Below are 25,015 nucleotides of genomic sequence, written 5' to 3'. Positions count from 1 at the left end.
CTCAACCGACCTTCCCTATGTTACTTAAACCAATGGAGTTTAATCTGTAAAGTCCTAACTCCAGCGTGAACCCTTTTGATTAGTAAGCACAGGGTGTGAGAGGGAAGAAGAGGATTTTTCTTCTTAGGAGAGATGCAGCAATAAAATGCTGAAAACCCCCATGCATTAGACTGACCCTAAACTAACCTGAAGCAGCAGACTGACTTTTCACTCTTTATGCTGTTTCTGTTGAAGCCGGTGCTTTAGTTGCCTTGGGTAATGAAATAGCCTGGTTATTTTCTTGTGTTGGTAGCCAGTTCTGCCTTTTGGGTCTTGCATGGTTTAACACAGTGCTGTAAATCCCAGAGTTGGACACACTGCAGAAAAAAATCCAAATTTAAAAAGAAAATTTTTGATATGCTAAACACAGCAGAACAATGTCTCCAGGAGTGGGTTAGGCCTAGAAGGATAATTTACAAAAGCTGGCTGTTACTATCTCTTCTGCTAGTCAGAAACCAGTGTCAAACTTTAGGGCTTTAAACTAAGGGCCCAAGTGTGCTATGTAGAAGAAAGGACCCAGGAAAAGGCTATAGGCATTACTTAAACCCTATATTGAGGCTCCAGTGGGGTATGTAGGCCTTGTGTTTGTTCTCTACAGAGGGGTGACTCTTACTCTGTGTATAAACACCTATTGATGTGGGTCTTGTGGAGAGACCACTCGCAGTAATACACCCTCAGGAAATAGCCAACTGTGGGTGCTACAGATTCCATTCAGTTACGGATAAAAGTGAACGTAGAACAAAGTTGCAGGAGGTCAAACCAGCTCATTTGTAAAAGTACATGATTTATTATTAGTGCTTTGTATTTTTAGGGAGACGCGATGCTTTCATGGGCTCAGGCACACCCCAACTGTTCTGAATTCATCTGTTCAGCAAGGGTAGCACTGCTCTGATATCCAGCTAGTTGCATTATTCATCTGGGGCAGAAGACCAGTCACAGGACCTCTCTGCTGCTTGGAATTGAATGTCTCTGCTTTCCCTCCACCCTTTTCCAGATGCTGCAAGACCATTAAGCTGGGATAATTTTTTGTCCTACTGCCCTCAATATTGCCCTTTGCTTTGCTTCATAGCGAAGGAAATGCACTCGGCCATTCTCAGTTTGTGCATGGTACTTTCTTGAGCTAAGAGCGAGGAAGTTTTCAGTGCTAATGTACTGCTCTGCGAGAAACCTAAATATAAGCTTTTTAAATGTAAAACTCCCAGAAACTGAAGCGAAACATCGTTACAACACAGGGAAACGTAGCCTAGAGTCCAAATACTGTACCTGCCCTTTCCCCTTAACTGGGTGTGGTACACAGCAGCTTCGCAGCGATGGCTGACATATATGTGGTCAGTAAAAGCTTGCCAGGAACTAATATAATAATGCAGCCTGGGAGGTGGATTGAAAAGCAGGTAAATATTTTGCACTTTTGATACTCTTGGGGGGGGGAATAATTTATTTGGCAAATGTCTTTTTTTAATTTTTGTTTTTGTATTTGTGAACAGGCACTGATAATGTCATTTTGTTTTAAGATTATTACAGATTCGCAACTGAAATAAACTATTTTAATGTGAGACGATGAGGTGGCCTTGCATTTTAATAGACAAACTGACAGTGCGTTGTGGCGTACGTGACTTAATTGCAAAAGTTCGATAGCTGTTAACTGCTTGTGATTTAGCAAATGCAATGGGCTAGTTATCTCCACTCAGGCAACAGGGCTGCTTAACCAAGGACAACTGTTTCCAAAAGCTGCCCTGTATTTTAGTCAATGTTCCTATTGCCCTCCTGAAGGCTGACAGCTATGGGCCCTAGGAAAATCATGCATAAAGAGGGTTTAGAAACGTCCCATCACTGCGAGGGAGAACACAGTGCCTTGGCATAAGTCCTCTCCTAAGGTAGGGCTTGGAGCTAGTGTCAGTTTGGATCCACTGCATAAAGCAGCCAGAAGAACTCTTCTATTCCATGCCCATGGAAGGGAGCCAGGATGTTACATTATGTCTGTATATTGCTCTCCTCCTAGGTTTATGTTTAGTGGAAAAAAGTCTTTACTAGGCACTTCCAAAAGACCCCCACATTTTAGATCATAGCCACCAGTTTTGATATTGAAAGAATTCCAGCTGCCATCACTGGACCCATATGCTGCTAAGCCATATTACTACAGCAACATGAACATTAAGCCTTCCCCCCGCAATTCCAGCATCTATTCTAGCCGCTGCTTATAGCATACAAGGAGCATGAAATGATTTTGTCTGATGAGGAATGGCTTTTAGTCTCTACCACAAAGCTTAGCTTTCCCTCGTCCCTTCTCTAACTGCAGAGGTGAGGGAAGGTGGAAATTAAAAGCAAAATCTGACTGAGTTGTTCCATTCAGGCTTTTTTCTTCATTCATATTATGTCAAAGTACTTGTGTGGAAAGGCTGTGAATATTAAACTCATCTTGTAGGTGAAGAGAGAGCGGTCGTGACTTGATTTGCCTCAGCTGGAGCCCGCCCTACACGGCTTTAAATCGTTTTGACTCGTGGGAGTGCGCACAGCATTTCAAACAGCAGATTTGCTCCCATGAGGGCTGTGTTACCTACAAACAAAGAAAAAACCATGACTATCCAATGGCTTCCAATTAAAGGGTCAGTCAGAAAGTCATTACTACACGAACAAGGGGTTATTTTCCAACTCTTCCTCCGATATCTAGGCCCCAGCCTGTAATTGACTCCATGTTGGCAGAGGCTCATTCAAATCAATGACGTGCTCCTACACAAATTCACTTGCCTGACTGAGACTGGCTGCTTAAAAGCCATACACTAGTGAAAAGCTGTCTGTGCTGGTAAACTACCAATGTAGTTATGCTGAATGCTTTAGTTCTACCAAACTGCCTTCTTGTCTTCAAATGGAATCTCTACCCCAACCCCAGGAAATAAATTAGAGTAACGGATAGGCAACAGCTGAAACAATTCACAAGTAACTTAATTCTTAGTCACACGAGTTTCATTTGCACAGTACACTAAGGCTGTATCTACAGCGCCTGCCCCGATTCACAGCTGGTGCTACTTCCCTAGTGAGTGCCTTGGTGGAAAGCTGTAGTCTTTCCCATTGTACAAGGGAAGAGAACACACTTGGTCCTGTGCATATGTTCGCTCGCCATTGTGACAGGCTGGATCACAGAAACCCCCTGGGAGCTGCCACCTGGTGTGCCAAGACTACTTCTGCCCCTGCTTTCCTGCCCAGACAGCTTAGGACTTCAGTGCCCTGCCTGGTTTGAGCCAGACCCGCTAGCCGGCTGCAGACCCAGACCCAGCTCTGAACCACGTCCCCTAACAGCTGGACGCTTAACTGAAAGCAGCTTACAGAAGTGTGCCTGTCTTTAACACTCAAATGCCCAACTCCCAGTGGGGTCCAAACCCTATATAAATCTGTTTACCCTCTATAAGCTTTATACAGAGTAAAACTCATAAATTGTTTGCTCTCTATAGCACTGATAGAGAGATGCACAGCTGTTTGCCTCCCCCTCCCCCCCAAGTATTAATACATACTCTGGGTTAATTAATAAGTAAAAAGTGTAACAGACAGAACAAAGTGAATTACCAAGCAAAATAAAATAAAACACACCAGTCTACATCTAGTATAGTACTAAAAACTGAATACAGATAAAATCTCACCCTTACAGATGCTTCAATAAGATTCTTTCACAGACTGGAGCTGGACACCTTCCTAGTCTGGGCACAATCCTTTCCCCGGCTACAGCCCTTGTTCCAGCTCAGGTGGTAGCTAGGAGATTCCTCACGATGGCTGCGGCCCTTGTTCTGTTCCACCCACTTATGTATCTTTTGCATCAGGCGGGAATCCTTTGTCCCTCTGGGTTCCCACCCCTCCTTCTCAGTGGAAAAACACCAGGTTAAAGATGGATTCCAGTTCAGGTGACATAGTCACATGTCCTGTGAGACCCCAAGCCGCCTTTCCTCCCAGCCTGACTCACAGGAAGGCCTGCCTGCAAACAGAGCCATCCACAGTCAATTGTCCTGGTCCATGGGAGCCATCAAGATTCCAAGCCACCATTCATGGCCCATTTGCATAACTACAATAGGCCCTCAGAGTTATATTTCATATTTCTAGTTTCTGATACAAGAGTGATACATTTATACAACTAGGATGACCACACTCAGTGGATTATAAGCTTTGTAATGAAACCTTACAAGAGACCTTCTGCATGAAGCATATTCCAGTTACACTATCTTCACACTCTATACAGAGAGTGCATCACAACCATTGCTACACTGTGGGAGCTACACCCATCGTGACCAGCTGACTTTTGCCAGCATAAATGCAACCTAAGACTCCAGGGGCAGGGCCACACTCGAAACTTCAAAGCGCTGCCGCGGGAGCGAGTGTGGTCACGCGCCCGTGCTGGGAGAGAGCTCTCCTGGTACTCCACCTCCACAAGGGGATTAGCTTTATGGCGCTGTAACTTGCTGCGCTCAGGGGGATGTTTTTTCACCTCCCTGAGCGAGAAAGTTGCAGCACTGTGAAGTGCCGGTGTGGCCAAAGCCCAGGTCTGTCCCTTTATGTGTATAACTCACACTGAAATCAATCCAAAGGCAGAGTGGCCCCAGGACAGGACCGTCCAGTGTTGTTATATGGTCTCTACAGATCTCCAGGAACCAGATACAGTGTTTGGGGTTTTGGTTTTTTTTTTTGGTGTTTCTTAAAGCAAGCACTTCTCTCCCTGCATGAGCCCGGCTGCGTGTATATACATATGACAAAGTCAATTCCATGAGCAGAGTGTTCTGCTAAAAAGTGTGCCTTTGGCAGGACATGAACCTAATACAGCCATCGTCTTATTACAGGGTGCGCTTTGCCTACCACAGTTTCTGAACATAACAGGTTCAAATATTGGTTTTTCTAAATTAAATTAGTTTTAAATATTGTTTTTTCTTTATTGCTGTTGAAGCATGGAGTCGCCTCTGTCACCAAGGGCAGGACCGATGTCTCTTTGCATTTACCTGGCTGCCACAGCAGTACAGAGGAAGGATTGCTTAGTGGTTAAAGCACTGGACTTTGAGTCCAGAAAACTGGCTTTTATTTACTGCCTCCACCAGCAAGTTTGGTGAGTGAGCTGTGACAGGTCCTGTCACCTCCCTGTAGCTCAGTTTCCTCCATCTGAAAAGGGAGCGACAAGGGGACCAAGTGGATCAGATCATTAGTGGTTGAGGTGCTTGCACTGAAGGGGCTACAGAACTGCAGAATGGAAGTACAGATTTACACAAACACAGCAGTTCATTCACAAGTGATTCTTACCTTCCAGCTGTTTAGAGTACTGAGCTGAGTTTTGACTAACGCTGAGGAATCCATATCTTGGTTATACAAGAGCTGTGGCCTCTCCTGTTTACACAGCACTATTTGTCCCCGACATCCTGGTGGTCACACACTCTAGCATACCCTGAAATCGCTGTTGCTAGATTTCTAAAGACTACTCTGCATTTTCTTAAATATTCTCATGCAACATGCTGTTTGAATTGTCGGTAATACACAGAGTAGGAATAGCTGACTATAAGTAAAAAGAAAAGGAGTACTTTTGGCACCTTAGAGACTAACCAATTTATTTGAGCATAAGCTTTTTTGTAGCTCACGAAAGCTTATGCTCAAATAAATTGGTTAGTCTCTAAGGTGCCACAAGTGCTCCTTTTCTTTTTGCGAATACAGACTAACACGGCTGTTACTCTGAAACCTGACTATAAGTATTTCCAACAGCCATCACTATGTTCTCTAGGGATGCTCAAACTGTCCAGGACCAAATATCTGTCTTTTTGTTTTGAACTCTAGACAGCGTCCAGTGCCCACAGCTAAACAGGACCCAATCTACTACTGACAAACATGGTATGCAGCAGTTCTCTAAGTTTGCTTTATTGTCCCAAATATTTCCTGTGACTCACCAGAAGCATCATAGATTGGTGCAACTTCAACAAGGTCACATCCCACTATATTCAGTCCTTGGCACCCACGAATGATCTCCAAAGCCTAGGGAAGGTAAGAAAGGGCTAGTTACTAGGTACCCAAATTGTTAACTTTGAAAACACTCTATATATTTAAATAGCCGAGGGGGTGTTTTCGTTTTTAAACACAGCTGACATGAAATCTGAGAAGATACAGTCCGAGATCACTGCTGTAACCTAGTGCTCTTTGTTTGTTACATATTGATCCGGAGTGAGCGGAAAGCAGAGGCTTAGATGTATAAATACTGAGACACCATCAAACTGTATATCAGCTCAATCTCCCTTAGCAGTGGCTTTTCCTATACTAGAAGGGTAACTTCCAATCTCTCTCTAGATTATAGGCAGGACACAATAGGAGTTCTCAATGATTTCAGTTCCCGCTCTGCCAAGTTTCTTGTTTAAAGACTTCTAAATCCCATTTAGTTCCTTGACCCTTAGATTCATCCCCAAGACTCCTGTCCCCGACCAGACGAGGGTCTTCACGATCGGGTTCCCCATCGGGGGATCGGAGACGGACGGGATTGGAGCTGAGTCCGAGAGAGCAAGAGGACTGTGAGAGACAGCAAGAGTCCAAGAAAGAGCTGCAGAAGCAGCAGCAGCATGAACTGGCGGTGGGGGAGCGGAGAGGCCTAGGGGACCTCCCAGGGGTGAGTGGGGATAGACCCCGGGGTGCCAGTTCCGCAGGGAACCTCGAGACTAAATTGCTGCCCCTGGTTAAGGGGCGAGGGGGGGGGGGAGATGTGGATGCCCACCTCACTGCCTTTGAGCAGGCTGGAGATTTGAACCAGGGGGACCCTGTGGAAAAGCCCCGGTGTCTAGCTCCCTTGCTGGGTCCCAAGGCCATAGACTCCGTCAGCCAGATGGGTGGGGAGGTGGACAGGCTCCCACTCCTGAGCCCAACCTATCTGTCTGTGTGGAGTCTCCTGGGGCCAGGCCCCTCGGACCTCCAGTGGGAGCAGAAGGTGTGGTCAATGGGGAGACATTCCTGGGGTGGCGAGATCCTGGGACAGAGAGAACTGTTGTCAGGCCCTGGGTGGTGCAGCCTCAGATGCTGAGGGGCTGTGTGAGGGTCCCAGGGATGAAGCCCCTCGCCCTGCCTATGGCCCAGATCCCTGTGCAGACACAGGACGGGTGGTGCTCCAGGATACCAACTGCAAGACCTTGTTGTGGGGTGACTGTGCCTCTTTGGGACAGGATCCAGGCCCTGCTCCTCTAACTGCCGAGGGTTTGAATTTGAATCAGGGAACCAATCGGTGGAGAGGGAAATGGTCAGTGAAAATGCAGATGACCTGGCTGGCAGGGGGGAGGACCTGCTAGGTTCAGGCTACTGCCTGCCTGTAACCAGACCCCTGGGGCTCCCTGCCCCCCTTGCACACCGGAGGGGGCTCACGCTGGCTCTGATGCAGTGAGGAAAGCAGCGAGCTCGCTGCCTGCCCCACTGGGACAGCAAGGGCAGCGCTAAGCACAGTGGGAGCTGAGACCCCACCTGAGTGCGGGGAAACGCAGGCAGGGCAGGGGATCTGTTGGGAGTGGCAAGGTGCTTGGTAAGGAAAGTCTGGATGAGCCTAGGCAGCCTTGTGAGCTGATGGCTGTGTCTAGGCAGCAGGGTGGGAAGGCGAGGAGAACGGAAGATGAGTGTCCCTGGACCTTACCTGTTAGCTGGGTGGAGAAGTGTGACAGTGAAGGAAACGTGCCTGTGTCTGTCAGGGGTATTGACTTGCCTATGGAGGGAGCTACTCTGATCTCCAGGCAGTTGTCTGTGAACTGACCTGTGTGCTGGGACAAGGGGAATGAGATCCCAAGCTGTGTGTCTGGGAAAGGAGAAAGTGTGTCTGGCTTAGGGGGGAGGGATAGCTCAGTGGTTTGAGCATTGGCCTGCTAAACTCAGGGTTGTGAGTTCAATCCCCGAGGGGGCCATTTAGGGATTTGGGGCAAAAATTGGGGCTTGGTCCTGCTTTGAGCAGGGGGTTGGACTAGAGGACCTCCTGAGGTCCCTTCCAATCGTGATATTCGATGATTCTATGATTTCTAGGGGCAGACAGTATAAGCCCTGGGACTTCCTTTAAAGGGAGCCAGGTTTTCCCTGCATCCACTCTGCACATTCAGAAATAAAGTCTGAGCATCTCCTTACCTGAGCAGGTGTGAGACCAGCAATTTCAGGTGCCCCTGTGGCAGGGGCATATGCAGGGTCCAATCCATCAATATCAAAGCTGATGTAAATGGGCTTGGCTCCCATCTGCTTTCTCACCTCCCCCATCAGTGGTACCAATGACTTCAGCCAGCAGTCTTCAGCCAGGACGACACGGAAACCCTGGTGGAGGAAGGAGAAGAAAGGTTGGCTTCACCTGCTTGAAACACGCTGCTGGGGAAAGGAAACGGGTGGAGAGAGCAGTGGTCCAGTGTAACGTTTATGCAAACAGCTCTAACTGGCCAAAGCAAGGGTCTTCTGCGGATCACAACTGGTGCTTCCAGCCATTCTGTGGTCTCGCATTTGCTCTCTCTTCCATTCTGCCCCCACGTAGGACAGACTATGGTCTCCACCTGCCCTGGCAAGTAGTGCTTTTCCCACAGGTGAAGCTGTTCAGGGCATATGCTGCTGGAAACAGCACAGACAGGAGAGCAATGAGGGAGGGGGGGTGCCATTCCCTTGCCATCTGGTGCAAAAGGAGGAGAGAGGGACAATAAATGAAAAGAATGGCAGCGGGTGGCTTTTGTCCTGCTCTAAGTGTCTTAGTTGCAGGGACTGGAGTGGGAGAAGTGTTCCATGCCACGGCATCAGTTAATGAACAATATCATCTTGCACCTTTTGTCTGAGGATCTCACATCACACACACTCAGCAAGCCTCTCAGCAGCCGTCTCAGGAAGAAGAGGGGCATATTGTTATTCCCAGCACTGAAATCAATGGCCATTTTGGCCCTGACTGCACAGGCTGGGCCCGGCGGAGAGTAGAGAAGGTTTTGGCAGCGGTATACGCTACCTGGTCCCAGCAGTATTTGTAGGGATCGGGGGTGTAGGAGGAGCCTCTGATTCCGATCTGAACCACGCGTTTGCAGTCCAGGAGCCCCTCGTCCACGCAGCGTCGGAATGGCGTCCCATGGAGGATCTTCTCCCCCAGCGCTGTGTCTCCAGTGTCAGTGTGAGCATCCACGTGCACCAGTCCCACGGGACCATGCCTAATGGGGACAGGGCAGGCACAAACATGGCCTTAGCTCCAGCCCCATGCTCCCCTGCATTTGGGTGGATGCTTTGGTTAACACAGGTGCTTACAGTATGTGACAGACCGAGACCAGTGGGGTACAGGAGTCCGGTCGAAGGCAAATATACTGGCCACAGGATGACTAGTTTTCGGTTCCCTGAGTAACCAGAGCAGGGGCTGCCCTAGAGCAATCAGGAACCTGCTAGAACCAATTAAGACACCTGGAGCCAATTAAGAACTTACTAGAATCAATTATGGCAGGCAGATTAATCAGGACACCTGGTTTTTAACAAGGACCTCCCATCTGTTTGGAGGGGGGCATACAAGGAGCGAGAAGGCATGCTGCTGGAGGACTGAGGAGTACAAGCATGATCAGGCTTCAGAAGGAAGATCCTGCAGTGAGGATAAAGAAGGTGCTGGGGGGAGGCCATGGGGAAGTAGCTCAGGGGGTTGTAGCTGTCACACAGCGGATACAGGAGACTTAGACAGCTGCTATCCACAGGGCCCTGGGCTGGAACCTGGAGTAGAGGGTGGGCCCGGGTTCCCCCCAACTCCCGATCGGACACAGGAGGAGTTGACCTGGGCTGTGAGCAACACCAGAAGGGAAGGTCTAATTTGGAAAGGGATCTGGCCTGTCCCTGACCCCCTAGGTGGGACAACAGAGATGGTGGAGAAGTTTCCCGCACGCTGGCTGGCGATGAGGTTAGCACCTCTAGCAGAAGTGGCCAAACTGAGGGCTGCCATGAACCTCTGAGGGGAGCAAATCTGCCAAAAAGCGCAGGCCCCACCAAGGCAGAGGAGGAACTTTGTCACAAGTGTTAGGATATAGATATTCAGGCCTGTCTGCAAAGGCCTGTACTTTAAGAATTTAGGGGTATTCTTATCACTTGGCTAGTTCTAGAGGTATAAAAGAAAGAATCAAAATCACTGTCTGCTGGTGTAAGGGCCTTCTCTTACTGTGACAGTTTGAGGCCCTGTTCTTAGGCTAAGGCCTTTGGCTAAGCAGCAGAAGCAGCCATAAGCTAGGAAGCGAACAGTCACATCCTCACATTCCAAACTAGTCACATTGAAATAAGGTGCTATTGGGCTGTCAGGCACTATCAGGACAGGATTGTATTCCTATCACCTCCAGAGAAAGGGAAGTGCCTAGAAAATGTAAAAGGAAACTTAGGTTGATAGCATCCTGTCTGGCAAGAACTCACTTATCAATAGCTGGGATGTGAAATCCTCACTTCTGTATTGTTTTGTCATTATAGTTCCCACTTTGCTATTGTTTATTGGCATGGTCTCTGTCTGGTTCTGTGATTGTTTCTGTCTGCTTTATAATTAATTTTGCTGGGTGTAAACTAATTAAGGTGGTAGGATATAATTGGTTAGCTAATCACGTTACAATATGTTAGGATTGGTTAGTTAAATTTCAGTAGAATGATTGGTTAAGGTATAGCTAAGAATATTACTGTATAAATTAGGGGCAAACAGGAAGTAAGTTGGGATTCGAAAATAAGGAAAAAGGAACTTGTATTTAAGCTTGCTGGAAGTTCACCCCAATAAACATTGAATTGTTTGCACCTTCGGACTTCGGGTATTGTTGCTCTCTGTTCATGCGAGAAGGACCAGGGAAGTGGGAGAGTGAAGGAATAAGCTCTCTAACAACAAGTAGTTCTGACCTTGTTCAATCCTTCAGCATAAAATCTTGGATTCTTCGCAATGATAGAGATCTAGATGCCAAACAGATCATACAATTGATTTGTCAAGGTCTTCTTCCCACCCTAGATTCCTATGGCTTCAGACCTCTGAGAAGGCATCTTTCTATTCAGCAGGAAGGCAATAAGCACATGAGCGCACCAATTAACTCTAGGGCAAAGATAGCCAGAGACCGAGTGCAGACACAAGATGCCAGCTGGGATCAGCACAAACAAGCTCTGAGTAAGTGAGAGGAGCAAACAGGAAGATTGCCAGCATCTAGCTATTGATTGACAGATACTGCTGCAGCCCGACTTTATCCCTCACATGACTCTCCAACCCTGTCTGATTACACGAACCCTGGAACCCCAAATGTCTGAGGAGCCATTGGAAAGATAAGAAGAACAGTAGGAAGCTAAGACGGCTCCATCAGAAGCTCTTTAATGACAAGAAGCTCTTTAATGACCTGAAAATTAAAAAGGAAGCCTACAAAAATGTGGAAACATGGACAAATTGCTGATGATGAGTATAAAAGAATAGCACAAGCATGTAGGGACAAAATCAGAAAGATGGGCACAAAATGAGTTACACCTACCAAGCGACATAAAAGGCAATAAGAAGAGGTTCTATGAATACACGAGTAGGATTAGAGACATAAAGGAAAGTGTGGGTCCTCCATTTAGCAGAGAGGGAGAGCTAATAACTGACGACATTAAGAAGGCTGAGCTGTGTAATGCCTGAATACTACAGTCTTCACTAAAAAGATAAATTGTGACCCAATACTTAACACAATTAATGTTAAGAACAAGAAGGAAGGAATGCAAGCCAAAATAGAGAAAGAACAAGTTAAAGAATATTTCTTTAAATTAGATGCATTCAAGTCAGCAGAGCCTGATGAAATTCATTTCAGGGTACTTAAGGAACTAGCTGGGGAAATCTCAGAACTGTTCATGATTATGTTTGAGAACCCAGGGAGGGCAAGTAAGGTCCCAGAGGACTGGAGAAAAGCAAACATTGTAATGATCTTTAAAAAGGGGAACAAAGAGGACCCGGGGAATTATAGACCAGTCAGCCTAACTTCAATAGATGAAAGAATCTGGAATATATTATTAAGTAATCAATTTGTAAGCACCTACAGGATACTAGGGTTATAAAGAATAGCCACAAGGGATTCATCAAGAAGAAATCATGCCAACCCCACCAAATTTCTTTTTCGACAGGTTTCAGAGTAACAGCCGTGTTAGTCTGTATTCGCAAAAAGAAAAGGAGTACTTGTGGCACCTTAGAGACTAACCAATTTATTTGAGCATGAGCTTTCGTGAGCTACAGCATCTAGTTGACGGGGGGGAAGCTGTAGACATGATGTGTCTAGATTTCAGTATGGCTTTGGACACAGTCCCACATAACAGTCTCATAAGCAAACTAGCAAAATGTAGTCTAGATGAAATTACTTTAAGGTGGGTGCAAAACTGGTTGAAGACCGTACTCAGAGTATTTATCAAAGGTATGCTGTCAAATTGGGAGACCACATCTGGTGGGGTCCCGTAGGGGTCTAGCCTGAGTTCAGTGCTATTCAACATTTTCATCAATGACTTGGCTAACGGAATGGAGAGGATGTTCTAAACACTGCAGATGACACCAAGCCGTGAGGGGGTCGCTAGCACTTTGGAGGACGGTATGAGAATTCCAAACAATTTTGACAAATTGGAGAATTGGTATGAAATCAACAAGATGAAATTAAATAAGGACAAGTGCAAAGCAGTACACGAGGAAGGAAAAATCAAACGCACAACTACAAAATGGAGAATAACTGGCCAGGTGGTCAGACTGCTGAAAAGGGTGTGGGGGTTATAGTAGATCATAAGTTGATTATAAGCCAACAATGTGATGCTGTGGCGAAAAAGGCTAACAACATTCTGGGGTGTATAAACGGGAGTGTTGTAGGTAAGACAAGGGAGGTAAATTGCCCCACTACACACAGCAATAATGAGGCCTCTGCTGGGGTATTGTGTCCAGGTCTGGGCACCACACTTTAAGAAAGATATGGACGAATTGGAGAGAGTCCAGAGGAGAGCGACCAAAATGATAAAAGGGTTAGGAAGCCTGACCTATGAGGAAAAGTGACCAAAAATTGGGCATGTTTAGTCTTGAGAAAAGACTTTAAACTTACTTTTCTGCCACTGCCTGCAGGATCGGGTATGTTATTGTGTGATCACCACCTGCAACGGGACAGGGAACAGAGAACATGCTATGTAATAAGAACAGGCCAGCACTGACCAGATATATTTTCCAGTCATAGCAAGCTACATTCATATTGCACCACTCCTCTCATAGGGGAACACATCCGCACTTCACAAAGAGAGAGCTCATCCTTTCGAAGCAACAGCCTTTATTCATCTAACTACCTTCCCTGCAGCTTTAATTGGTGGCAGATAGTATAAAAAGGGGCAGCTTCTCTTTTTAAAAGCTCTCAAAAATCCAGCTGGCTGTCACTCTCTTGCTGCAGCTGGGACTCAAGGCCAGCTTCTGAATGCAGATCCCGGATATACAGCCCTCTCTCGCCGCAGCAGGCTGGGGGAGAGGTGCCTCTCCCCCAGCCCCAGCCCCAGAGCTGAACCAGCAGCAGCAAAGGTCTGGGAGCAGCTGCAGGAGACTGAATTATCTCAGCGGGGAGGAGAGAGGAGCTCTGTTGCACTCTCAAGACCCTGTTAATAAATTAGTCTGTATCCATTGCAGTGTATGGGGCAGAAGGGGGAGGTGGCTTTAATGGATCCTGCTATTCTTCCGGGTGCCCACTTTCTGGTGTTTTAACAGCAAAGCATGAGATTGGGCCCAGCCCTGGGTTCCTTACCCATCGTGAGGGGAATGCAGCCAGCTGCCACAATCTTCTGATAGGCTTCTCGGATTTGCCTGCAGCTGTCCTGCAGGTTGTAGAGGTTCACATTCACATCACCAATGTCAGCAACCATGAGGGAATGGAAAGGTGCTGCCCCAGTGCTGGGGTTATACATTCTCACCATGCCCGACTCCGCTCGAATATGGCGAGGGCCGAACCTGGAAGGGAAAGAATCCCACACTTCATTATCTGGGATGGTTCGAGGACGAAACTTGTATAGAACCCGGGGATTCTGAACACATGGCTGGTTGGGCACACACTCCTCCTAGACACTTAGGAGTTGAAGGCTGGAAAGACCATTGCGGCAAATGTTTCAAGTGGGACTATATTGTGGTTGTGATAGTCTACGTCAGATGCATAATGAGTATGGCCGAATGGTTTCAACAGACAGGTCATCTGTAGATCCAGGCAGAGAGCTTACTGCAAATCGAGAGTGCATGCAAAGATTTTCACATGTGACTCTGATTCTGGGTGGCCAACCTGAAAAGATTTTCAGGGGCCTGCTTTTCAGATATGCTGAACACCCACCTTTTCAACCTCCGCTCCCTTTAAAGTGTCTAAATTGTCAGGTGCTTTTGAAACTCTTTGCCAGTCACACCAGATTTACAAGAAAGTCTCTGACTGGAGCCACACATGATCCATCTGCTGAAGTGCTTAGGCCATGCTCACAACCGGAAAGCCTGAAACGGGCGTCTCCCTGCAGCATCCAGTCACGCTCAATGGACACTCACAGACACTATTAGGTTTGCTGTCTCCACAGAGACAATGTACTCATTAACCTGTTAGATTAGCTGAAGACTCCCACTTACTTCAACATAACAGCACTGAGATTAGGGTGACCAGATGTCGCCATATTAGGGGCTTTGTCTTAGATGTGCAACTATCGCCCCCCCCCCCCCCCCAAAAAGTATCCCGATTTTTCGCACCTGCTATCTGGTCACCCTAACGGAGATGGTTTATAGTAAAACTAAGAATAAGTTTATTAATAAAGAACCTAGATGTAAATGATACTAAGTCAGAGGAAAACAGACTGGTATGGTTACAAACCAAACATGCTTTCTAGTGACTAAGGATTATTTTTAGCAAGTTATAAACTTCGCCTAAGCAGGTTACTCACTCAATCAAATTCCCCGCAACTCCAGCCGTTTAGGTAAGAGGAATGCACAGTCTCAGTGTTCCCATAAGTGATGGATAACTAGAATGTCTTTTTGCTGTACTTTATCTTTCCCAAAGTCCATTGTCTTTGGATCAGGAGCCGGGAAGACTTCCTAGGAGTGCAGACTCTGTCCCCAATATGCTGCCGTTTGTTAGCTTGATTGCTGTGTTTACCTCATATATAAATGTACTTTCATTATCCTTTGGCTTATAGAGGTTGATCTAAACCAGGGGTGGGCAAACTATGGGCCGCAGGCCAGATCTGGCCCGTCAGGGCTTCGAATCCGTCCCATGGGATTGCCAGCCCTGCGCCTCTCCAATAAGTGGCCAGCACCACGTTCCTGCAGCCCCTGGGAGGAGTGGGGGCAGAGGGCTCCGCGCGCTGCCCTCACCTGCAGACACCGCCCCCCACAGCTCCCATCGGCAAGGAACAGAGAACCGTGGCCAACGGGAGCTTCAGGGGAGGTACCCACAGACGAGGGCAGCACGCGAAGCCCTTTGCCCCCCCATTCCCCGGGGCCGAGGGACGTGCTGCCGGCTGCTTCCAGGAGCGGCATCTCGCTAGGGCAGGCAGGGAGCCTGCCATAGCCCTGCTGCCACCCGGAGCAGCTCAAGGTAAGTGGTGCCAGGCTGGAGCCCGCACCCCTCCTGCACCCCAACCCCCCCTTCCTCAATCCCCCCTGCCGCACCCCTCCTGCACCCCAACCCCCTGCCCTGAGCCTCCTGCCACACCCCACACCCCTTCTGCACGCCAGCCCCCTGAGCCCCCTGCCGCACCTCAACCCCCTGCCCTGAGCCCCTCCTGCACACCGCACCCCCTCCCACACCCTGCACTCCCTCCTACACCCCAACCCCCTGCCCCAGCCCTACATTCATGGCCCTACATGCAATTTCCCCGTCCAGATGTGGCCCTCGGCCCAAAAAGTTTGCCCACCTCTGACCTAGACAGGTAAATCCCCATTCCTTTGTCTCAGGCAAGATGGTTTATCAACTCTCTCCACAACATATTATAGGAACATATTTTCAGCACCCATACATAACTCTATGCACCACCCATACATACATCACGCTGATATTCACGACCAGCATGTCACCAGTTTTCATAAAAGACTTGACTCAATGTCCTTTTAAAGTACAATAATATTATATTCAGTCGGTTGATTCAACTGCAAATTCTTTGGGGTTCAGACCCTTGTTCTGGGGTGTCTGGACCCTGACTGTCACATTACAGAACCACTCTGACAACTGGCACCTTCATTAGCAGCCCGAACAGGACTGAATAGGTACCAAGAGCAAATCACCCTCTCCCGCTTTTTCTTGGTCCCTGCAGGACGCGCCTGAGGCAGACTGGCAGGGCAGTACGGGAAACCTTGCATTCTGCCATATCTGTTCCCTGGAATAACAAGAGGCCTGCATGCTACCAGGCAGTCGGTCCCAATCTTTCATCAGCACTGACTCCCCTGGGATTTTTCTTGAATAGCCCCTATCTCATGGGTTGTGGCTTCCCCCTCCTCAGCTCTTAGCCTAATAGCTGCCCCTTACCTTGCACCAGGACGGTTGGAGGTTCCCGTGTCAAGGGGCACCCCAACAAAAGCAGCATCTAGTCCCTCTGGTGAAGTCTGAACGGGCAGCTTCATCATGGAGCAGACCCCCACGGGCCTGGCTACGAATTGAGCACTGGGAGGCATATTGAAGCTAGAACCAGCGAGAAAGCGGCGAGGGGCACCATGCCCAGCGAGCAGGTGCTCCAAGCCCCCACGATGGAAGCCAGGCAGGGAGCCAGCTGCAGCGGGGTGAGCTGTGGCCCACACACACGGGCTAGCTCTGGGGCTGCTCAGCAAAGGCGGCTGGAGCTTGGCTGCCAGGAAAGTTGTCGAGAACTTCCGAAGGCAGAGTCGCTCCTTGCAGAGCGTTCTCCAGAGCAGCTGGCTGCCTCGCAGAAAGAGGGCCTCCATCTGCACCCCCTGCTTAGCCCTCCTCCCCCAGCACAGCAGACACCCAGAGCTGGCCCTTCAGGTTCAAAGCAGAGAGTGGCTGGGTAGCAGAGACAGACAGCACTCATGCCACCCCCCTCATTCCCTTCCCCCTGGCAGGTTCAAAGTGCAACACCGAAATCCACATCTCCCTCTGTTCCTCCAGGCCAATAGCAGAGATACAGCAGCTTTAAACTCCTACCCTTTCCCCATAATCCATTCCCACTCCCCCTGCCCCCCCCCCGTTTCCTCCCACCTTGCATTCTGGGAAATGGAATCTTTTCCTCCTCTGGGATTGTCAGATGCCGTGTCAGGGACCCCAGAGTCTACTCAGCCAAATGGCCGGAGCAATTTGAATTTGTGCCGCATGGAGCATTATTGCCGTGATCTGACGTGGCCAGGTTCCAGCTTGCAACATGTTCATTTAAATCAAGCAGCCTGTAGTCCCTGCGGGCCGCACCTCCATATGATTAAAGGAAAAGGAAGCCACAGGCCGCACTGCAGAACTGCCTGAGCTACCTTTGCCTGTTAGTCGAAGGGATCCTTTGCAAAATTTACCACTAGAATTTCAAGTTGTCTTCACTGCCCTGCTGCAATACACAGTGACGGGGAATGCAGCAGCTGTTTAAAGGGGTCAGGTGTCGTAGCAAAGGTTTAGGGAAAAGAGAAGAACTTTTTCTTCACATCTCACCCTCTGACTTTCCACTTTCTTGAGGACCATGTGATTTCAGCATGAGCCTTGCCTATTAGGTCTCCACAGACAATTCTCCAAGGGAGTTATGCGGATTTGCCCCAGTTCCAGCTCCAGATGCCCAGCTGGCCTAGTGCAAACCCCAAGCATGTACACACAGAGTCCCAGTATGCGGCTGTAGCACTTAGAGCAAAGTCAGCTGTATCAGTACAAATGGCAGCTTTCCTTTTCTAGGGGAGATGCACCGGTAACTATACCGGCAACCAGCCACTGATGACTGGACTCAGGGTAAGTCCCCAGGGAAGCGTAGGCCTTAGTCATCATAAAAGACTTTGGGTTGGAAGTAATACAATCCTAGAGTTTTATCACATTTTCGATTAATACCCAAGTGATATGAACCCTCGTAGTAGGAAGCCCAAGAAATGGCAACTCCTTGTAACAGTGCAGCTGTGAACACTGTCAGTGTATATCAGAAAATGGCAAACTCTCTGCCAAAATCCAGCTGTGACCAAAAGCTTCCAGTGGTTAAATACATTCTGATGATGGACACTCAGCATTTCTTTGCTTCACAAGCCCCAGCTTTCCCATTTTTAGCAAGCAGGAACCTGCAACCTTTTAAAAAAAAACTATATTAATCTTGGCTAGAGATAGTTGGAACATTTTCAACAAACTGAAATTTCAGCAAAACTGAAACATTTCATGGAGACAGATCAGTTTTGAGGAAATTTTCAGCGAGACTATTTTGTGTGCATGCAAGAATACACATGTGCTCTGTTCCCTGGTGACAAGACTGCTGGCCTGGGATGTTAGAGACCCAGGTTCAAGTCCCTACTCTGCCTCATTCAGAGTCATCTCGGATGAAAATCTCTGCTCTGAATCAAGCAGAGCAGAGATTGTACCTGGATCACCTCCCACATCTCACCCTTATCTTCCCAAATCAAAAAGCTCGCATTTCAACCTGAAAACAGACATCAACGTAATTCAATTTTCACAAAAACCTCAAAAGGTAGTGTGAAACAGAATTGCTGTCCTCCTGCCAACTCTAATTTTGGCCACTGGACTGAACAAGATCAAACCAGATTGAATATCCGAGGCTCACCTGTGTTTCATACCAAGCAGGCTTGACTCAGATGATGCAAGGAAGCTGTGAGATGTATTCACTACAGCAGTCCAAAATGCCTTGAGTCAAGATGGATGAAAATATTAAGAGGGATGCGACGTGGGGAGGTTGTGCTTGGGTGGTAGTTGGTGGAAGTGTCTGCCCTTCCTGCCCTAATCGGTGGAGTATCAACACACCTCTTTTCGCTGTCTATATCAAAGCACCAGACATATCTTTCCCTTTGTCTCTTCTGGGAATGTGTATTTAATTTCTCAATGACCTCTGCTTCCTGGTCCTCTGCTCCTTTTGGTTTTGTCTTCCCTTAGCCCATTGTGTCTCACAGCTGGTCCCTGCCCTACTAATCACCTGGCATACTTAGGTGCATCTGTAAGTAACAAATGCATTTTGAAAACTTGCTACTTCAGGATGCCAGCTGACTGCCTGCAGAGTTCATGAGTCCCCTACACAACTAGCTATGTGCACTTTGGGTTTTTCTTCACTTTCCACTGAAGCACGAGGTCACAGTGAAAAGCAGGACACTGGCTTAGATGGATCAGTGGTCTGATCTGCTGGGCAAATGCAAGGTTTCTAACTCCACTCCCTACTGTTCTGCAGACTGGAGCTTCTTAGAGACAGGAGGGGCAGCCACATGTGTAAAGCAATCTGGTTCCAGGGTAGAACTTCTGACAATACCTCTTCACGCAAATAAATGCGGATGGCAGCCTCAGTTCTCTAGTTCAAGTGAAAATTAATGAATGCTGTGGCCCATGTCCCAGTTAACCCCTTTTCATAAAAGAGAAGCTGAGAATTCACTGCTGGGGTTGAAAGCTAACAGAAAAGTGACAGCGTTTACCCCTCCCTGCAAGCTGAAATCTCAGCATCAACCAGAGATTTCAACTCAGCAGCGGTTATGCACCTACTATCAGCAGTGCCTCGCCTGAGGTTACTAGCCCTCAGATCTTCTACAGGGTGTTACAGAATACAGAGCAGTGGGGCGGGGGAGAGATCCAACCCAGGCTTATATTCAGGAAAATTAGTTACTGTTTCACTATCCTCATTTATCATGGAAACATTGATAAGATTTCTCTAGTTCCGTGCTCTTATCTTGCAGGTTGTCAGAGCTGCTAGCACCCCACCCTTGGGGAGCGCAGAATGGGATGTTTCAGGAAGCACCTCCTGCTTGGAACACAGGCCATAATCCATACTTTGAAGCAAAAAATAAATGAAAAAAAAGACGAAGGGCCTCAAAAGCCAAACTGCATAAAACCTCAGACCTATCACGGTCCTGATAACTGGCAGTGGGCGTGGCTAGAAACATCCTGTCAACATGGATAGTATGTTGCTGAAGCAGAGCCCTACCCTAAATATAGGGTAGAATCCGTAGTAAACAGTCATGGTCTACATAACTGTGCAGTGAATTTTTCCAAGATCCTTTCAGCGAGGGATAAAGCCCACCCCCACTTCCCATTTACAGATAGCACCTGTAGGTGCTGCCATCCACAAACAATTAGACTGAACTCTACCAAGTTATGGGATTGTTGCTGATGGCAATTTGTGCTCAAAACACCATTAACTTATCAGGGTTTTGAGGTAACTGTTTTTTCCAGGGCTAGAATTTACTTTGATTTTCCTGAATCTTCCCAGATCCTTTGCCTTTTGTGGGTCCTTCTGTGTGGGACCATTTCGGTATTGTTGTATGGCACCTATAAAGGTTCAAATTAGGTGGCTGGTTATGTTAGTCAGCTGATACACTTTCTGGTATGTTAGCTATGAAAGCACATAGCTCAGTGGCTGCATTAGAAAATGAATGGTGCCAATTTCTATAAGCAGATTTACTCCAGTGCAATACAAATTTGCAATTGATATTTCCATTATATTTTACAAGTGAATGGAGAAGAGGCCTGAAATAAAACATTTTTAAAAGCATTGCAAACGACTTACGAGACCCATGCTACATGGGCAGCTTGTTCCTGTGTAGTGAGTCACTGACACACAGTGTCTCACTGCCCAGTTCTAACGATCTCCTTGAAATAAGAATATAAGGGACCAAGAAAATGTTCAGAACTTCCGTGAATATGTTGAACAATCCTGGTGCTTGGTTTGTTTCCCAAATGCTCTTGAAAAACTAGACTTAATGGTTATCCTTAGTGGTGGAGTATGAGAATAAACTGAGCCTTGAGGGCTGGACTGGAAGGAGCGGACGATGCTTTCAGGACCACATCCAAACAAATATTTAGCATGCAACACAAGAATAAATCTGAAAGGCCAAGACCCAATATGAATTAACCCACAGGTCACTATGGCATTAAGTCCGGCTACAGTGAACAGAGACAAAACCAGCATCCGTGGATTCATTCATTGTAACAGCACAGTCACCACTTTATTGTGCAGAGGAAAATGAACTAACTTTTGCAAACACCCACAATACGCAACTATAAAGTCTCATGATATTTTCACTACAACACTTGCTGCTAGTTAAAAATTAGTGTTTTCCTTACAACCACAGAATAAGCCCTAGTAGGGAAACAGAAAACCAGGTATATATAATAAGGAACATAGTCAAGCATAACTACCGAAAGAGCCATTAACCCCATGACCTCTTTTCACCACTCTTTCAACCATGATGCAATTCTCTCTGAGCCTGGCACACTGAAATAGTAGCGTGTCCCTGGAAGGAATTTTAGATCTGGTTAGAAGAACTAGATCTACACAGTCTAAAAGGCCACATGACTATCTCAATGGTCCAAGTACTGACCTGCTGTGATCAGAGATGTGACTCAGTTGCTTAGTTCAGATCAAGATCTGAATCCAAACTTCTCAAAAGCCTGGGGATATCTGGATTTGGTATTCCAGTTCAGCTCATGCAGGGAACCTTCTAACACTGCAAGCCTGGCTTGTGAAATTCAGATTTGGATATTAGAGTTGAGGAGAGCCCTCAAAGGGATAAAAATGTTGTTATAGCAGATCAATCAGAAAACAGAAATTACTTGTTCTGTATTGAGTGCCTCTATGGCATTTTACATATAATTAGATAAGTACTTTGGCTCTGCATTTTATAACCTACCCCACAGCTCCTGACAGAACTCCTCACAGATAAACAGCTCAATCATGATGCTCTTGGCTGTCATTTTATAAAATGTATCTATGGCTTCAGAGGAATATTATTTTAATAAGAATGATGCTGGTTTCAAATTTAAGAAAACAAAGATTTCATTTTGTTCCATCAGTTCAACTTCCTTTATAGTTCGAACAGAAAATCAGTATGATTCACAAAAGTGCAACTGTAATGCTCTTCTGTAAAGAGCAGCTGTGTTATACTTCCCTCAGTGCATAAACCCTTTTGTACAGGAATTTGCTTCAAGCAGTAAATCTAAATTCTTGGTGTGAATGAAGCTGACCAGATAGCCTTCAAACACTTTCCAAATCATACCAAATCTCATAACAATTCAATGTTGTTTTCTCTACAGGGAAGACAACAACCCTCTGTATACTAATTCTTTCTGTAGGTAAACTCAACCTCTTACATTAACACATACACCAGGCCCGCAGATATTTTTCCTTAAAGTATTTTAGGCTTCCAGAGAGACAGAAGTATTAGACAGATTCCCAAGTGCTTTTAGTAAATGCCATTTATCTACTGCAGGGCCACACACAGAATTGTACCCTTCAGGCAGAATGGTTTCTCCAAGAGAGCAGTAAAAATGCTGCCTCCCAAAGATCTTCATACTCCAGATTTGCCAAGAAGCACGTCTTCATCTTAGTTTCTACCCTGCTTCTGTCCACCAGTCCATCCATCAGTAAAGTGGCAGCAGATTGGTGAAGAAGCCAGCCAATCATCTTGTCTAGTTTCAGTCTCTTTGGGACTAGAATATTTTCACCCCAGAGGCTTAAGTGGAGCACATTAGCTGCAACTCGAGCAGACAGTCTCTGAAACGAGAAGTGAAAGAAGATCAGCTGAACGACAAAGGTGTTAGAACAGACACATAAGATGTATACTGTTGAAATGCTCCCAAGCATCTTCTCATCTCACCGAACATTCACTTCTTGTTGAAAGGCTTTGTGGGGCTGTTGCTGTCAGGCTACTATAGTTGAGCTCCCAGTTCAATCAAGTTCCATTAAATGCCACCCTTTTACAATATAACTTCACTGTAATACGCAAAGAAGTGTCAGGTACCAAGATCTTTATATTGCATCACACTTTCATCAAAGTCCTATGATAGTTTTTTATTATTACCACCAACACAGCGCTTAGGAGCCCTAATCATGGTCAAGGACCCCATTGTGCTAGGCGCTGTATAGTCTAACACAATACTCTCAGGAAAGTGACTGCTACGCAAGTGACACCCTGTTAAAACCCCACTCATGCCAACAGCTGCAAGGTCTCTCACCTTGTTGGGATCCCGCTGAAGTAGCATCTTTACCACCTGCTTCACATCGAAGGGCACAGTATCTGGCAATGCTGGGAGCTGGTCTTCTTGGTAGCTTCTACTTTCCAGAGAGGACCTTCCTTGGCCATAGAAAGGATTACACAGTCCAAGGATTTCATATGCTATCGCTCCAACGGCCCATGCGTCTGCTTTACTGTAGTCAATCAGGACACCTGGACCAGGTATTGCTGTGACCACCTGCATCAGAAAGACCACAGGAAATATATGGGAAGGTAGAAATACACAGCACAAGTTTGTTTAACCTTCTGATAAATCTTCTTCTATTCATCAACTCAGTTCTTACTTCTGACTAAAGCTTGCACCCAGCTTAGTATTTATAGAGGTATATTACTTGGGCAGCTGAAGAGGGACTCCAGATAGTGGCCTTATAAAGGAACCATGTGTTCCATTTCACACCGCATGAAAGCCAGAAGTATTTCTGCCCAGTATACCAGTGCCAGGCAAGGGATCCCTTACCATATGTTACGACTACTGGTAACGGGGGAGGGAAAGGAAACACAATTAATTTCACCACCACCCAAAGGATGCAGAGGAATGACTACTAGTTTGATAACAATGCAAGAATTGCTACACAGATGCTGTGTAGGAGAACTCACTGTCCTGAGACCCTTGGAAAAGCTAAGCAGAAGAGGGCATACGAATGGAAGGCAGCCAAATTTGGAATTTCTTACTTTTATGCGTAAGATCAACTACCACCTTGTAACACTGATTTTTTTTTCCCATTTTCAGTTGCTCAAGATACCAGCGGGAGATTGCCCAGCGCGGAGCTCTGTAATGGTGTTCTCGTGATGAATTCAACAGAAGATGTGGTTGCCCCATCTCAAAAAAGATATATGGGACATGGAAAAGGTTCAGAAAAGCGCAACAAAAATGATTAGGGGTATGGAACGGCTGTTGTATGAGGAGAGAATAATAGGAGTGGGACTTTTCATCTTGGAAAAGAGACGACTAAGCGGGGGATATGATCGAGGTCTATAAAATCATGACTGGTGTGGAGAAAGTAAATAAGGAAGTGTTATTTACTCCTTCTCATAACACAAGAACTAGGGGCCACCAAATGAAATTAATAGGCAGCAGGTTTAAAACAAACAAAAGGAAGTATTTTTTTCATATAACGCACAGTCAACCTGTGGAATTCCTTGCCAGAGGATGTTGTGAAGGCCAAGACTATAACAGGGTTGAAACAAGAACTAGGTAAGTTCATGGAGATTAGGTCCATCAATGGCTATTAGCCAGGATGGGCAGGGATGGTGTCCCTTGCCTCTGTGTGCCAGAAGCTGGGAATGGGCGACAGTGGATGGATCACTTGATGATTCCTGTTCTGTTCATTCCCTCTGGGGCACCTGGCACTGGCCACTATCGGAAGACAGGATACTGGGCTAGATGGACCATTGGTCTGACCCAGTGTGGTCATTCTGATGTTCTTATCAGAGACATTTAACCACATGGTAGTGCCAATCAACCAGACCATGAATCCTCTAAGCAATGCTATTGGAGATGGCAATCCATGGCAGGAAGTTCTGTGGGGAGATAAACTAGACAAACAATGCCACACCCACAACAATCTGCAGCCGCCAGCATAGCAAATTAGTGGGCACAGTACTAGGCAAAAATGGCAAGATAACCAATAATGAAGAGGCTTTTACCAAGTGTTGACTAAGATGGACGTGTTTGAACGGCATTCGAATTTCTCATCTTGTGGTGGGGGGGTATATAGAGCAAAGGGGAAGGTTTGGTGTTCCCCAAATCCATTACTTTGGACCTAATCCTGCTCCTATCTATGTTAATGGACTTTACTGGATCCTACACTTCCAACAGCACTACACATATGTAACTACCTAATACAGGCTATAATTACTTACTGAGACTCA

At 46.7% G+C, this 25,015-nt stretch overlaps 2 protein-coding genes and 1 long non-coding RNA gene across 3 annotated transcripts in view; 1 reads left to right on the top strand and 2 right to left on the bottom strand.

Moving 5' to 3' along the window:
• Nucleotides 1-803: 803 nt before the first annotated feature.
• Nucleotides 804-17,080, bottom strand: LOC311533009 (agmatinase, mitochondrial-like). The gene is made up of 7 exons (XM_084652040.1): nt 16,476-17,080; nt 13,734-13,936; nt 13,053-13,101; nt 8,981-9,176; nt 8,134-8,313; nt 5,943-6,027; nt 804-2,593 (listed from the first exon to the last, which is right to left on the bottom strand). The coding sequence occupies exons 1-7, from the start codon at nt 16,886-16,888 to the stop codon at nt 2,520-2,522; spliced, it is 1,200 nt and encodes a 399-aa protein (XP_084508166.1). The 5' UTR covers nt 16,889-17,080; the 3' UTR covers nt 804-2,519.
• LOC311533018 lies at nt 15,301-25,005 on the top strand. Its single transcript, XR_014714483.1, has 2 exons — nt 15,301-15,548; nt 23,874-25,005. It is a non-coding gene; the product is annotated as an uncharacterized lncRNA (long non-coding RNA).
• Nucleotides 21,047-25,015, bottom strand: part of PINK1 (PTEN induced kinase 1) — a 37,438-nt gene continuing 33,469 nt past the window's right edge. The window contains exons 7-8 of the mRNA XM_084652059.1: nt 23,085-23,321; nt 21,047-22,623 (exon numbers count right to left, since the gene is read on the bottom strand). Coding sequence (XP_084508185.1) covers nt 22,363-22,623; nt 23,085-23,321 — 498 coding nt within the window. The 3' untranslated portion in view covers nt 21,047-22,362. The remainder of the gene's footprint in view (nt 22,624-23,084; nt 23,322-25,015) is intronic.

The sequence above is a fragment of the Lepidochelys olivacea genome (genome assembly GCF_965140295.1).
Source record: "Lepidochelys olivacea isolate rLepOli2 genome assembly, chromosome: 18".
NCBI classification, from domain to species: Eukaryota; Metazoa; Chordata; order Testudines; family Cheloniidae; genus Lepidochelys; species Lepidochelys olivacea.
The sequence above is the reverse complement of the archived record's forward strand: the minus strand, read 5'-3'. Positions and strand labels throughout refer to the sequence as shown.

What these genes read in the sequence shown, in the direction of transcription:
- LOC311533009 (XM_084652040.1), bottom strand. Translation starts at nt 16,888, where the DNA reads ATGGAGGCCCTCTTTCTGCGAGGCAGCCAGCTGCTCTGGAGAACGCTC. An exon ending in CTGCATTCCCCTCACGATGG is followed by an intron (nt 13,102 to 13,733) that starts GTAAGGAACCCA and finishes GTCCCGTTGCAG; the next exon opens with GTGGTGATCACACAATAACA. An exon ending in ACCAATCTATGATGCTTCTG is followed by an intron (nt 2,594 to 5,942) that starts GTGAGTCACAGG and finishes CTTTGTTTGTAG; the next exon opens with GTAACACAGCCCTCATGGGA.